The sequence below is a fragment of the Cibotium barometz genome, chromosome 64 (genome assembly GCF_041138505.1).
Source record: "Cibotium barometz isolate CiBa-2024 chromosome 64, ASM4113850v1, whole genome shotgun sequence".
Classification (NCBI taxonomy): Eukaryota; Viridiplantae; Streptophyta; class Polypodiopsida; order Cyatheales; family Cibotiaceae; genus Cibotium; species Cibotium barometz.
Window position 1 is genome coordinate 15,861,237 of NC_141109.1, and position 16,953 is coordinate 15,878,189.

The 16,953-nt window shown below is 41.5% G+C and overlaps 1 protein-coding gene across 2 annotated transcripts in view; it reads right to left on the reverse strand.

Moving 5' to 3' along the window:
* Positions 1-16,953, reverse strand: part of LOC147603370 (casein kinase II subunit alpha-2-like) — a 44,635-nt gene that overhangs the window by 22,784 nt on the left and 4,898 nt on the right. For both annotated transcript variants that reach the window (XR_015265605.1, XM_086796508.1), the window contains exons 3-5: positions 2,946-3,140; positions 1,910-2,067; positions 1,709-1,799 (exon numbers count right to left, since the gene is read on the reverse strand). Coding sequence is in view for 1 of the 2 variants with exons in the window: in XM_086796508.1 (XP_086652634.1) it covers positions 1,709-1,799; positions 1,910-2,067; positions 2,946-3,140 (444 nt within the window). In the remaining variant the exon portion in view is untranslated. The remainder of the gene's footprint in view (positions 1-1,708; positions 1,800-1,909; positions 2,068-2,945; positions 3,141-16,953) is intronic.

The following is a 16,953-nucleotide window of genomic DNA, read 5'->3' on the forward strand; positions in this document are numbered from 1 at the left end:
AAAGTTTTTTTGTCCGAGCCTGTGTTCTTTGCAATGTTTGCAGAGAAAGGAGGGTGTTTTGCCTGTGAGGTGTGATCTTTTCACATGGAACACTTATTTGTTACTGATTCTTGGGATCTGATTCTACTTATGGAACAGTCTTCTGCTATCAGTGATGCTTTTGAGGACTTTATTACCACTGCAGTTTATATTCCTGCTTCCCTTCCTCATTGTGAGGAGTCTACCTCTACCTCTCTTTGTGATGCTTCTGAGGCCAGTTCTACGTGTTCATTGTTTTGGAGGATGGTATTTTGGACCCAATGGGATTCTTTGGATCTATGTTTGCTAACCGTGCCTGGGTCACAGTGGTACTTCCATAGTTTTTTGGATTTGGATCAGAATCAAGTTGGGCTTGTACCAATCCGTCAACATCTTTTTTCAGAGGGGGATGTGGAGTCCTTTCATCTGGCGATGCCCACCTCAGTGGTGTGTACTTATGTACGGCATTGGGCAACTCATGGTATAGAGTTTGAGCAGATGGACCCCATCTTTTATTCAGAGTCTTTACATCTTGTGATGCCGACCTTTTCAGAGGATGCTTTTGTACAACATTTGGCTACTCTTGGTACAGAGTTGGAGCAGATTGACTCTGTTTCTTTTGAGGGTTCCACTGAGGACCAGCTTACTTCTCCCAGGATTGATTATATACAAGATCTGATCTTGGTTGGTTATGAGGTTTTTCATACCTTCTCCAAGCTGGATACACGACATACAACTTTGGGGAGTAGGGAGTGTTCTTTCACTTGGGTTTGGAACCATTATTTGGAGCAACATGTCGCAGCCCTACTTGGTTGTACCTGGTAGCTTGTTATGTTGCTTTTGTAGCTAAGTTGCTAAGGAGATTGCTTATGGAGCTTTCTTGGTACCTGTTTTTGCAGTCTTTCATCTTTGATCGAGGACGGCGTCTCTCCATTTTTGGAGTTCACTCAGCATCCGGTGCTAAGAGGGGATGTTAAGACATCATCTCCTTATTGTTGGCTTCCTATTTGTTGTCCTATTTTAGCCTCTAGGACTGACCATGCTAGCTAGTGGGACTAGTCACCCCTCACATATGTTTTCCCATATTATTCCCCATTTTATGAGTCTTGGGCTTTTTTCCCTAGTCGTGGAGGATCTTTTCCCTCGCGGCTACCTTCATGTGGGCATTTATATAGCTGGCTTGCCTCCCTCATTATTCACTGCTTGCTTAGCATTGTTTGCTGCAATCCTTCACATACGAGGTTTTCTCCCCTCTTGCTTGGGACATGTATTCCTTTGGATGATGATATTGAGAGCAAGTTCTCACCTCTATTTCCTCTCCATCTCTCTGTCACTCTCTCCTGCGTTTCCACTTTCCCTTCTTCCGCTGCACATTCTATCATATGGAAGGCCTTCCAAAGGCAGAGAGGGATAAAAGTCAACCTGACCAGCCAATTTTTGTCTTTTCTTCCCACTCAAGCATGCATATGGGGAACCAACTTTGAATTTTCTCCTTGACCCCACATGAAGAGAAGGACATAAGATGTGACATCAAGAAAGTATGTGGCAAGCAACTTTGATCAAACACCCAAAAAAGTATCAGCATTTTCAACAAAGCCAAAATATTCAGTTTATCAAAAAATGGTACTTGCAAAGTGAGACTATCAGCTATGCGAGAATATGACTTGAATTGTCCAAGTGCCAATCTTACCATCCCAGCAAACATGCAGCCAAGGCTCCACATGTCTAGAGAGTAATCATAGTCTTGCAAATCCACTAGAAGTTCAGGACCTTTGAAATACCTGTTACATTGAAACAAGAAACAGAGCTTTGAATCAACAACCTTGTCCACATATCCAATATGACAGACAGAAGTGACTGAAAATACCACAGGTTTTAATTAGAAACCAACCTTGAAGCCACTCGAACATTGTATTCCTTGGTAGGATGATAAAACTCTGCAAGACCCCAATCAATAAGACGCAATTTCTTTTGTTCATGGTCAATCATCACATTATGAGGTTTCACATCCCTGTGCATTATTCCTTGAGAGTGGCAGTAATCAAGCGCCTGTTTTGGTAATGCATTCATTACATCAGTGCAACTTGCAAGACATTAGAACATCAAATCATGCTCAATTCTAGGTGGAAATGCTAAGCACTTGAACATACATGCAAAGTTCAACAGATTGGGGTCTGCATCATTATACGCATCTGAATCTATGATCAAAAATGCATGCATGTGAGCATGTGTGTGTGGCGTAGGCATTGACATTGTAATAGAATGGCCAACACTTCAAAGAACTCCACTGGTGTTACAGATGAAGGTACGCAATCTTCCAGCTTTGTCAAAGTTGTCCATAGCCCTACCTCTTGGAGTGTTTCACAAGGTGCAAATCGTCGCATGTGGACAAAAAACTGGCTACAGTCAGGTAAAATGAAAGCAAGCAACCTCTGACTGCTGATACCTCAACAAAACTAACATGTGGTAGAGATGTTAAAACCACATCTAACAGCACACTCAGCACAAACAGCGCACTAATGTGGGCAGGATAATCAGTTACATACTGCTGGCTACTGATGATTATATACTGCTTGCAAAAATCAGTGCACCCAACTTGGGTAGCATTATGCAGCCTGAATAATTCTACCGTAAGATGAAGGCCAGTGACTTGTGATTAGTACAGGCTACCAAAATCTCAAACAAAACAAGAGTGCCAAATATTTTTAAACAACAGCCAACAGCACATGCAGTGCAAACACCAGCACAAGCTGCTTGGGCGGGCTAAGTGTGGACAAAAGAGCTAGTTACATACTGCCCAATGGGCTGGCTTCTGAGCCATACAGAAATATACACCCCAAGCACAGATAATTCCAACAAGTAATCCACAAAAAAGTATGTTTTTTAGTATATAATCGGTGAAGGAACAAGGAAGCTCAAGTCTTTACCTTGAGAAGCTCATAAATGTAGAAGCGAATGTCGTAATCTGTTAGTGTTGGATATAAAATTTTGAAATCTGTATTATTAACATACTCAAAGACCAGGCTTGGTGTTTTGGATTGCGGATCACGAACTATATCCAGAAGCCTCACGATATTTGGTCCCCCACATAAATTCTGAAGAATCTTGATTTCTCGCTTTATCTGAGAAGCCAGAAAAAATAACATTTTCATTAGCATCCCATCCACCTCCTTCCAAAAGGGGTGGGAAAAAACTATACTCTTTTTAAAAAACGGGTTACAGACAGCAACCAGCCAAGCAACAGGCAGGTGGAAACCAAGGAAACTACTGACAAGCAGGTTTTTTGAGCTGCACCATTACACACAAAATGGAAACTCCTGCAGGGCCTCAGAATTGGAAAGGAAAAAGTGGTGTATTCATCTCTTAACAGTGGAATATTGGCTGCCCAGTCACCATCCATCAAATACCATAGAATGATCTCTTCAATTTGATGTGGACAGCACTTTTGTGTGTATTCACAGTCCTGCCCAGCAACACGGTCTGACGGCTTCCATTCACTCTAGTAACTGCAACCTGATGGGCAGTCCCTTGTCTGTAGCCAGCCTGAGATTTATTTACATATATATAGTTATAGACAGAGAACACACAACTCAGAGGGTTTAATCTTAAGTCCCCACACAATAGTCTAGGAGGGTCTAATCTTAAGCCCCCACTCAGTTTAGTCTAGGAGCATTAAATGCTCTCTCTCTCTCTCTCTCTCTCTCTCTCTCTCTATATATATATATACACACACACACACACACACACACACACACATATATATATATATATATAATGTGTGCATATATACATGTATATATATGCATGTGTGTACACATACATACATACATACATATGTATATATATACATAAATATGTATGTATACATATATACATATACATATATATATGTATATGTATATATGTATATATATGTGTGTGTGTGTGTGTGTGTGTGTGTGTATATATATATATATATATACACACATACATACACATACATACATACACACACACACACATATATATATATACATATTGTATATGTGTGTGTGTATATATATATATATATATGTATATATATATATATGTGTATATATATACATGTGTATATATATACATGTGTATATATATACATGTATATATATGTATATATATATGTATGTATGTATGTATGTATATGTATGTGTTAGAAGTCATCTCCAGTCTATACATATACACCAGGGCCTCTGTTGTGGGTGTGCCCGCCCTTATGAGGTGTTTTCTCATTTTTCCCCACTCTCCGTATTTTTCCCCATACTTTTCCCATTTTTTCCATGGCTTTGGGGGGCAGTCACGGGCTGGCAGGCGCATCTCCTCTGGCCGACTCTACACGTCCTCATTTCTGACCTGGCTGACTCAAGGTTGCTGGCCGACTGGTCTTTGAGGGCTGGTCGTGGAGATCTGTCCACTGTCGGCTGCCTCTGGAGCAGGCCGACTGCTGCCTGGGGTCCATATAAAATGGACCCCCACAGCCCATGCCATTGTATCACTTATTCAGGATTCCTGTGTATATACAGAGTACATACCCAGCCATACTCTTGTCTGCGTTTTTCTCCTTCTGCTCCCAGTTCAGTGTGTTGAAGGCTGGCGCTTGTCTTCGATCCAGGAGACTTAGAGATTCGGGACTGTTCGTGATTGGTGCTGATCGAACGCATCAATGGACCGTACGGGACGTGGAGAAGCGAGGAGTAAGCAGTTCAAGCCTCGTCTTCATTGTGTTTCCCACCCACCCTCCCTTCAGAAGACCAAGTTCACCCCCCCCCCCCCCCCCCCCCCCCGAGGAGCGGGACTGTTCGTGTTTTTAGTGCTGTTTGGGAACCCGTGTGGGCCATTCGGGACGTGGCGAAGCAGGGAGCAGCAAGTGCAGCTTCGTCTCCAGGTTTTGTTCCCACCGACCCTCCCCATTCACACAACTAAAGTTCACCCCCCGCAATGGCAGATCTGTTAGAGATGCCCGAGAGGCATGTGAAGATCCCGACACTTCCCACGTTCCTGGTGGACCGTCAGTTGGACGGGAACAACTATGGCATATGGAAGGTTATGATGGAATCTGTTCTGGAGTCTTACGACCTCGCTGATTTCATCGTTGTTGGGGTTCCACGGCCGGAAGTAGAGGAAGGGGAGGTACCGTCGATCCGAAAGGACCGGGAGGCACAGGCACAGATGTGGGATTGTGTCAACGCCAGGATCCTTTCGTTTATCTTCCTCAACTGCACACCGCATGTAATCAATCATGTAAAGCATATGACGCTGGCCAAAGGTATATGGCAGCATTTGGCCTCTCTTTACAACACGGTATCGCCCCTGAAGAGGATTTCCTTGGAAGTACAGATGCGGGTTATGAGCCCTGCAAAGTCGTTGACGATGCGGGAGCATATTAACAAGCTACAGGCTCTTCAGCATGAAGTTCTTCAGGCTGGGAAGGAGATATCGTAAGAGGACATGGCCATAACGTTGCTATCGCATTTGCCCTCTCAGTACTCAGCATTTTACTCATCTTTGATTACCAGTGGCAGGCTCAGCACCATCACGTGGGAGGAGATTGTGCCCATGGTCTTGGACTAGGAGAAACGATTCACAAACCCTCCTCAGGGTGGAGGTTCCGAGGCCTTGACTGGCCAACGGTCAAAAGGCCGTAACACGGGCAAAGGGAAGGCTTCATCGGAGAAGTCTTCTGAGAAGAAGTCCGTTACTGAGCGTGAGAAACTAAAGGCAAAGAGGACCTGTAATGATTGTGGCGAGAAAGGCCACTATTGGAGGCAGTGTCCCAAGCGAAAGACCGAGAAGGGTGAAGATTCCTCAGTAGCGATCATGAAGACTCCGGCTTTTGTGCACCTGGAGGTGATGGACACCGATGTTTCATTTTCTTCAGGGAGGAGGTTGGAGGATTCTCCGCAACGAATACTTGAGAGTGGATTCTAGACAGTGGTGCTTCCAAGCACATGACTCCTTCCCGTTCAGATTTACAGGATCTTTGTAGGTATTCTCGTCACATTCTTACTGGGGATACATCCACTATACTAGTTCACAATGAGGGCAGGTTGGAGATAGTTCCTGTCAAATCCCCATGGATCTCCTCGTGATCGTTCTTGGTTCGAGACTCGAATCCTGCAAACAAACGAACAAACAAACAACAAGGGGGTGCAAGCCTGACTCACCTCCCAACCATGACAGCCATGGGCAAGCCCACAGTCTTGGCTGTCCCCACCGAGCCATGAGCTGAGCTAACTAGGATGACGTACCGACCAATCTCCTCCTCGCAACGTCCCATACCGCCACGAAGCTGCCCTCGCGGGCCTCGAGATTGCTGCCGGCCTCGGCTGCGTAAAGCAAGTGCACGTCTGCACTAGATCCAGGCTCCAAGACCATAGAGCTCTCACAAACTCGCGAGACTCTCTATATCTCAATAACTAACCTTGGCCACCCTTTTATAGGTTCTTGGCCGGTCATCGGGCGTCCACACTTGGGCGCCCGTCCGTCCATACTTGGGTGCCCGCCCATTAGTATATCCCTAACTCAGCTCGTCAATCAGCCTGCCTAGTTCCAAGCTTCCCCAAGCCTCGAAACTAGTCTTGCGTGCGTGTAGCACACGGTAGATACACACTGTGCACATGACATACTCCCCTTCCTCTAAGAGCTCACTCCTGAGCTCACTAAAAAGCCAGGGTAATCTCTCTGAAGAGTAGTCAATGTCTCCCATGTAGCGTCCTCCTCAACACGATCCTTCCACTTGATCTTGTATTCCATGATAAGCGTATTACGCAATCTTCGTTCACGAAATCCAAGAATCCTTTCAAGTTCGTGCGGAACAAATGTCATGTCCTCGACATCTATAATTTCTTGAGGAGTAACTAACTGATCTGCTCCACCTTGTACTTCCTTAAGTCTTCTGACATGAAATACAGGATGAACTTTCACATAAGAAGGCAAATCCAATTCATATGCAACTAAACCAATCTGTCGTGTAGCACGAAATGGTCCACAGTATCTAGGGGATAATTTCGGAGACCTACCTGTCCGTAAAGTCTCGGAATCTTTCGGAACTCGCAAATACACCATCGTTCCTTCAGAGAACTCTCTCGGTGAACGATGTCTATTAGAATAAAACCTGTCTCAGTCTTGAGCACTTCTAATAGATTCCTTCGCAACTTGTAACATTTCGTGTATATCTTGCAAAAAATTACGTGCTGCATCATGCTGAAGTCCTGAGAATCCTACTGTAACAGGTAATCTAGGTTAAAAACCATACATAAGCATGAAAGGACTAAACCCTGTACTCGTATGCTTAGTACTGTTATATGCAAATTCTAACATAGGAAGATAATCTTTCCATGAACTCTGTCTTTTGGATACATATGCTCGAAGCATATCCTCCAAAACCTGATTCACTCTTTCAGTCTGGCCATCAGATTGAGGATGATCTGAGGAACTCAAATTCAAAGTTGTTTCCAACTTCTCAAAAACAAGTTTCCAAAAATCACTCGTAAACTTCCCTATCACTGACTATGTCCTACGGTTACCCGTACAGTCAATTGCTCGATAAACTGCCGTGCTAATTGTGTAGCTGTAATAGTCTTCCGGATCGATAAAAATCTAGCCATTTTTGTCAAGCGATCTACCACAACCCAAATAGAATCGTGGCCTTGATGTGTTCTTGGCAATCCGGTAATAAAATCCATGGAAATACTTTCCCATTTATTACTTCGGATTTGCAAAGGATGCAACAACCCAGCCTGTCTAAAGCGTTCAGCTTTATTTGCCTGACAAATTCGACACTTGAGAACATAATCTTCTACATACTCTTTCATCTTTGGCCAATAAAAAGTGTGTTTCACTAATGATAGTGTATGTATGTACGTGTATATGTATGTATGTATATGTATGTATGTACATGTATGTATGTATATATATGTATGAATGTATGTACATACATACATACATACATACATGTATGTATGTATGTAGATGTATGTAGATGTATGTATGTATGTACATGTATATGTATGTACATATGTACATACATATACATGTACATACATACATACATACATGTATGTATGTATGTAGATACATACATACATATATGTATGTATATGTATACATACATATATATATGTATGTATATGTATACATATACATACATACATATATATATATATATATATATGTATGTATGTATGTATGTATGTATGTATGTATGTATGTATGTATGTATGTACGTACGTACGTATGTATGTACATACATACATACATATACATATATATATATATATATATATATATATATATATATGTATATGTATGTATGTATGTATGTATGTATGTACGTACGTACATACATATATATATATCTATATATGTATATATATATATATATATATATATATATATACATATATAGATATATATATATGTATGTACGTACGTACATACATACATACATACATACATACATATATATATATATATACATATATAGATATATATATATGTATGTACGTACGTACATACATACATACATACATACATACATATACATATATATATATATATATATATATATATATATATATGTATATATATATATATGAAGATCATTCACCGGATGTTTTTGGTGGTCATGATACCAAAGAAGTAAGCACTAAGTTGCTATCCACAAATAGAGATCTTAATTGGACCTCCGAAGCTGAATTAGAACTAAATAAAATCCCCGGTTTTGTAAGGAGAAGAATCAAGAAAAATACTGAAATCTTTGCAAAACATAATGACATTACAAAAATTACAGTCGATGTAATGTATGCGGCTAAGGAAAAATTAAGCTCCTAATTTGATAAACTATTGGAACATTGGTGACTCAAAATAAGATTTAGGCTATTGAAATTAGAGTTATTCCACGAATGCGTCATAAACGCGATACCAGCAATCCTGGCCAAGTCCGTCGCAGTAGCAAATAGTTAACAATAAGATAATTATTGGCTTTTAGATATTATGGTAAAACTTCGCTCAAAGCGACATGGTGGGAAGCAACGTGTGGCTCGAACATCGAGATCATTTTTGCGGAGTCTAGTAGCCGCCATTTCTTAAGGGGAAGATGCTCTCGCTTCAACATTCGTTGAAACCCATTAACCAAGAAGCTCGGATCTGATGCTCTATATATATATATATATATATATATATATGTATGTATGTATGTATGTATGTATGTACGTACGTACGTACGTACGTACGTACGTATATATACATATATATATATATATATATATGTATGTATATACATACATACATACATACATATACATATATATATATATATGTATGTATGTATGTATGTATGTACATACATACATACATACATACATACATACATACATGTATATATGTATATATATATATACATACATACATACATACATACATACATGTATATATGTATATATATATATATATATATATATATATATATATATATACATGTATGTATGTATGTATGTATGTATGTATGTGTACAATATATATATATATACATATATACATGTATGTATGTATGTATGTATGTATGTATGTATGTGTACACACATGTATATATACACGTGTGTGTACACATACATACATACATATAGATATATATATGTATGTATGTATGTGTACACACATGTATATGTACACGTGTGTGTGTGTGTGTGTGTGTGTGTGTGTGTGTGTGTGTGTGTGTATATATATATGCATGTATATGTATATGTATATATATATGTGTATATATACACATATATATATATATATACATATACATGCATATATATATATATATACATATACATGTGTTAGAAGTCATCTCCTGTCTATTTGTATACACCAAGGCCTTTGTTGTGGGCGTGCCCGTCCTTATGAGGTGTCTTATCATTTTTCCACACTCCCCGTATTTTTTCCCTATTTTTTCCCATTTTTCCTAGTGGTGGGAGGACTGCCAGATGATGCCGGGAGCACCCCAGTGCTGGCCGACTGGATCTTCATTAGTCGTGGGCTTCAGGGCTGCTGGCCGACTGGTTTTCATCAGTCGTGGGCATCAGTATGCTGGCCGACTGCATTTATGCAGTCGTGGGATTCTTCCTTCAGTCGTTGGCACTATTTCTGCTGGCCGACTGCCCTATCTGGGATGTATATATAGCCCCTCAACCCCCACCACTTTCTCATTCAGTTTTTCTGGGATTGTGTATAGAGAAGAGTTCACACACCTATCTCTCTGTGTTTCTTGTGCTGTTTATTTTCTGCAGTCTACTTGCTCTTGTCTACCCAAGTTTGGTTATCATTTCCGCTGCATATTCTGACATGGTATCAGAGCCCTAGGCTCTAGGAGATCTTGGGCGTTTTTCTGAGCAAGAGGGGGAGCAACAGGTTGCTGATTGGTGGACTGTTTCAGGCTGAACGGGAAGAGAAGGTGCAAGAGGAAGGCGGGCAAAGGTGCTGGACAGCCACTTGCAGATTTTCAGATTTTTTTTCCCACCCACCCACCCTTTCAGGTTACTCTCCGCGATGGCAGATTTACTAGAGATGGCTGAGAAGCACGTGAAGATTCCGACTCTCCCCACGTTCCCAGTGGATCGTCAGTTGGACGGGTCCAATTATGGCATCTGGAAGGTCATGATGGAGTCAGTTCTGGAGTCATATGACCTTGCTGATTTTATTATCATAGGGGTGCCACGGCCTGAAGCTGAGGAAGGGGAGTTATTATCGACGAGGAAGGACCGAGAGGCACAGGCACACATGTGGGATCGTGTCAACGCCAGGGTCCGGTCGTTTATTTTCCTCAATTGCACACCACAAGTGATCAATCATGTGAAGCACATGACGCTGGCGAGAGGCATATGGGAGCACTTGGCTTCTTTGTATAACACGGTGTCACCCATGAAACGGATATCCTTGGAAGTGTAGATGCGGGTTATGAACCCTGCAAAGTCTTCGACGATGCGGGAACACATTAACAAGCTACAGGCCCTTCAGCAGGAAGTCCTTCAAGCTGGGAAAGAGATATCATCCGAAGATATGGCCATCACGTTACTTTCCCACTTGCCTGGTCAGTATTCTGCTTTCTATTCCTCGTTGATCACAAGTGGCAAGCTCAGCACCATTACCTGGGAGGAGCTTGTGCCAATGGTCTTGGACCAGGAGGAACGTTTCACGAACCCTCCTCACGGCGGAGGTTCGGAGGCCTTAACTGGCCAACGGTTGAAAGGCCGGAATTACAACAAGGGCAAAGGGAATGCTTCACCGGAGAAGTCTTCTGAGAAGAAGCCTAATCCAGAACGAGAGAAGCTGAAGGCCGAAAGATCTTGTAATGATTGTGGCGAGAAAGGCCACTACTGGAGGAAGTGCCCTAAGCGGACAGGGAAGAGTGCTGATTCCTCAGCCTCAGCTGCGAAGACTCCGGCATTTGTGCACTTGGAGATGGTGGACTCCGATGCTTCATCATCTTCGAGCGAGGAGGCAGTTGGCTTCACCGCGAAGGATACCCGGGAATGGATTCTCGACAGTGGTGCTTCCAGGCACATGACTCCATCCCGTGACTTCTTTCTGGATCTGAAATGGCAGTCAAGTCGTATCTTTATTGGCGATAACTCCACTATTCCGATACATAGTGAGGGCCGGATGGAGATTATTCCCGACGGCAAGGGAGGCAAGCATGCTTCCCGTGTTCTTTATGTCCCTGCTCTGGGTTTTCATCTTCTGTCAGTGCATGAGGTATGCAAGACTGGCTTTCGGGTGGAATTTGAGGAGCGTTCAGTTGCTCTAAGGGACCGTGAGACAGGCAAAGTTGTTTGGGAAGGCGGTGTGGAGAATGGCATCTACAAGCTCTCTGCACTCTCCTCATTGACAGGCTCTCAGGTTGGAGATTTGTGGCACTTTCGTTTTGGCCACTTAAATGTGGATGCTTTGCGGCGCGCCTTCCGGGACCAGATGGTGGTTGGCTTGCCAGATGTTGGTAATAGGCAAGGACGCTGCAGTTCTTGCATACGTGGTAAGCAGCACAGGGAATCCTTTCCGAAGCAGGCTTCCAGGCGGGCTTCGAAACCATTGGAGTTGATTCAACTGACATGTGTGGACCACAGCAGATACCATCCTTGGGAGGATCTCTCTAAATCATGCTGCTTGTTGATGATTGTACCAGATTCACGTGGGTCTACTTTCTTTCCCAGAAGGACCAAGCTTTTGCTCGGTTCAAGGATTGGCACGTGATGGTGGAGAAAGAGTCTGGATTTCACGTCAAGACTCTCAGGGCTGACAAAGGAGGTGAATTCTCCTCGACTGTATTTTTCCGGTTTTGTGCAGATCATGGCATCAAGAGGGAATTGGCCAATACCGGATCGCCTTCGGAGAATGGAGTTGTTGAACGTAAGAACAAGACTGTGGTAGAGATGGTGAGGACCGTGCTGGAGCATCGTGATCTTCCTCGTCCACTTTGGGGTGAGGCTGTGGCAACGGCTGTCCATACCATTAACCGCTCTCCGACGACTTCTGTACCCCATATGACTCCATTTGAGGCATATTTTGGCAAGAAACCCGATGTCTCGCACTTCCGTGTCTTTGGGAGTGACGCGTATGTACATATTCCGAAGAAGCAGAGGGGGAAGCTTGACTCCAAGTCCCGCAGGCTGGTATTTGTGGGGTATAACTCTCTTTCCAAGGGATACAGGTTGTATGATCCAGAGAGGAACGAGATTGTTGTCAGCCGGGATGTGGTCTTTGACGAGCATGTTCCAGCATCCAATGTCGAGGAGCCGCCACTTCTTGGAGATCCAAAAGAGTCTGATGATGATTCCCATTCTATCACTCCGGTTGATCCACCTCAGTCATCACAGGAGGTTGAGCCCGCAGCTGGAGTAGAGCCCCCGCGACCACAAGAGGCTCCACGATCTGTTCAAGTACCTAGGTGGTTGTTAGACACCCTTCGGGAGTCAGGTGTCACGGAGCTACCCTCCGAGTGGACCACAGAGGACGGCCCTCGAAGATCACATCGAGTTCGAGATAAAAGCAACACGGCGGAGCTTCTTCATGTGAACTATGCTTTGATGTCTCGTATCATGCAGGACAAAGAGCCCACTTCCATAAAGGAAGCCCTTTCACAGGATACTTGGAGGAAAGCCATGCAGGTGGAACTTGATGCCATCGAGAAGAAGAACACTTGGGAGTCGGTACCGAGGCCGTCGAAGCGGTCAGTCATTGGTGTCAAATGGGTCTTTAAGACCAAGTACGCGTCTGATGGGTCGGTGGACAAACACAAAGCCAGGCTTGTGGCTAAAGGTTATGCTCAGCGGCCAGGCATCGACTACGAGAATACCTTTGCACCGACAGCGCAGATGACCACGATTCGGACCGTTCTTGCCCTTACTTCTTCTCAGAGGTGGCCCGTGTACCAGATGGATGTAAAATCTGCGTTCCTTAATGGTGACCTGCAGGAGGAGGTGTACGTTGAGCAACCTCCAAGCTTTATTGTTCCAGGATCGGAAGGGATGGTTTACAGGTTACGAAAGGCCTTGTATGGTCTTAAGCAGGTTCCCAGGGCTTGGAATCAGAAGATTGATTCCTTCTTTATTCGGACTGGATTTCAGAGATCGGTTGCAGATCCGAACCTGTATCTCTTTCGGGAACGCGGCATGGTCACACTTATCATCCTTTATGTGGATGATCTCATTCTCACCGGCAGTCATGTGGGGCACATTGGAGTGACAAAGGCTGCCTTGTCAAAGGAGTTTGAGATGACCGACTTAGGCTTACTCCACTTCTTCTTGGGATTGGAGATCTGGCAGACCCAGAAGGGGTTTTTCGTCTCTCAGCAGCGGTATGTTCATGAGTTGCTTGAGGCCTTTGGGATGGAGAACTGCAAGCCTATTACTTCAAAGATGGACCCGAACACAAAGTTAACCGTTCCAGATCCTTGTGAGCCAGTTGATGCCTCGCAGTACCGGAAGTTGGTTGGTTCATTGATCTGGTTGCTGAACACCAGATTGGACTTGAGCTTCTCCGTGGGGCTGTTGAGCTCTTTTATGCAGACGCCATTGAAGACTCATTGGGACGCAGGATTGCGGATCTTGCGGTATCTGCAGAGTACGAAGGATCTGGGACTCTTTTACATAGAAGGGAATGGAGTCAAGCTCCAAGGTTGGAGTGACTCAAATTGGGGAGGAGATCCAGACACGAGGAGATCTACTTCAGGATACACTTTTACCCTCGGCTCAGGAGCAGTTTCTTGGAGCAGCAAGAGGCAGCCTACTATTGTCCCTTCTTCGACAGAGGCAGAGTATCGGGCTACTTGTGGTGCTGCTTGTGAGATTGTATGGCTACGGAGGCTGCTAGGCGAGATTGGGTTTCCACAGAGGGAGCCCATAGTCATCCAGTGCGATAACCAAAGTTGTATAGCTATTGCTCGGAACCCGGTTTTCCATGCCCGAACCAAGCATATAGAGATACAGTATCACTTTGTACGTGAGAAGATCTTGGCGGGTGACATCTTGCTACTTTATTGTTCGACGAAGGACAATGCGGCGGACCTCTTCACAAAGTCTCTACCTCAGGCTACGCTCAGGCGGCACTCCAGCTCCCTTGGGTTGGTTTCACAGCCAGGAGCTGAGAGGGGGTGTTAGAAGTCATCTCCTGTCTATTTGTATACACCAGGGTCTTTGTTGTGGGTGTGCCCGCCCTTATGAGGTGTCTTATCATTTTTCCACACTCCCCGTGTTTTTTCCCTATTTTTTTCCATTTTTCCTAGTGGTGGGAGGGCTGCCAGATGATGCCGGGAGCACCCCAGTGCTGGCCAACTGGATCTTCATCAGTCGTGGGCTTCAGGGCTGCTGGCCGACTGGTTTTCATCAGTCGTGGGCATCAGTATGCTGGCCGACTGCATTTATGCAATCGTGGGATTTTTCCTTCTGTCGTGGGCACTATTTCTCCTGGCCAACTGCCCTATCTGGGATGTATATATAGCCCCTCAGCCCCCACCACTTTCTCATTCAGTTTTTCTGGGATTTTGTGTATAGAGAAGAGTTTACACACCTATCTCTCTGTGTTTCTTGTGCTGTTTATTTTCTACAGTCTACTTGCTCTTGTCTACCCAAGTTTGGTTATCATTTCCGCTGCGTATTCTGACAACATGCATATATATATATATATATACATATACATATATATATACATATACATATATATATACATATACATATATATATATATATACATATATATATATATATATACATACATACATACATATACATGCATGTATATATATATATATATGTATATATATATATATATATATACATCTCGGTCTTCGTGGGAAAATTACCTCATTCAGCCGTCTATAAGTGCAAATCTTCGTTCCATGTTGCGTAATTCCTTGGCCAACTTTCAATAGGGACGTTGTCACGTCATATTGACGTATCCACGACTGACGCCTCGGTCCGGTATGAGTTGCAAACGTGACCTTAATCTGTTTCTGACGCACTTCTGTAATCGAACTTTTGAAGCGTAGTTACTCACGGAAGTATGCATACACTTTAGAAACGTTTCGGGGTAAACACCCATCCGAATGGGTAGAGTCAGAAATCCGGCATTCAAGCTGTTCCGTAGCGATAGCTACGAGGGACTCGTGGGAGGAAAGCCCATATATATATATATATGTATATATATATACATGCATGTATATATATATATATATATATACATGCATGTATATATATATACGTGCATGTATATATATATACGTGCACGTATATATATATATATACATGCACGTATATATATATATATACATGCACGTATATATATATATATATATATATATGTGCATGTATATATATGTATATATATACATGCATGCACGTATATATATATATACGTGCATGCATGTATGTATATACATATATATACATGCATGTATATATATATATATATGCATGCATGTATATGTATATATATACATGCATGCATATATATATATATATATATATATATGTATATATATATACATGCATGCATATATATATATATATATATGTATATATATACATGCATGCATATATATATATATATATATATATATATATATATATATATGCATGCATGTATATATATACATATACATGCATGCATATATATATGTATACATATACATATATATATGTATACATATACATATATATATGTATACATATATATATGTATACATATACATATATGTATACATATACATATATGTATATGTATACATATATATATGTATACATATACATATATATATACATATATATATGTATATGTATACATATATATATGTATACATATACACATGTGTATATGTATATATATATACACATGTATACATATATGTATACATATATATGTATACATATATATGTATACATGTATATATATATATATACATGTATACATATATATGTATACATGTATATATATATATATACATATATACATATATATGTATACATATATATATGTATATATGTATACATACACATGTATACATATATGTATACATGTGTATGTATACATATATACATATATATATGTATACATATATATGTATATATGTATATATATATATATACATGTATACATATATATGTATACATGTATATATATATATATACATGTATACATATATATGTATACATGTATATATATATATATATACATATATATATGTATACATGTGTATGTACATATATATATATATGTATACATGTGTATGTATACATATATACATATATATATGTATACATATATATGTATATATGTATATATATATATATACATGTATACATATATATGTATACATGTATATATATATATATACATGTATACATATATATGTATACATGTATATATATATATATATACATA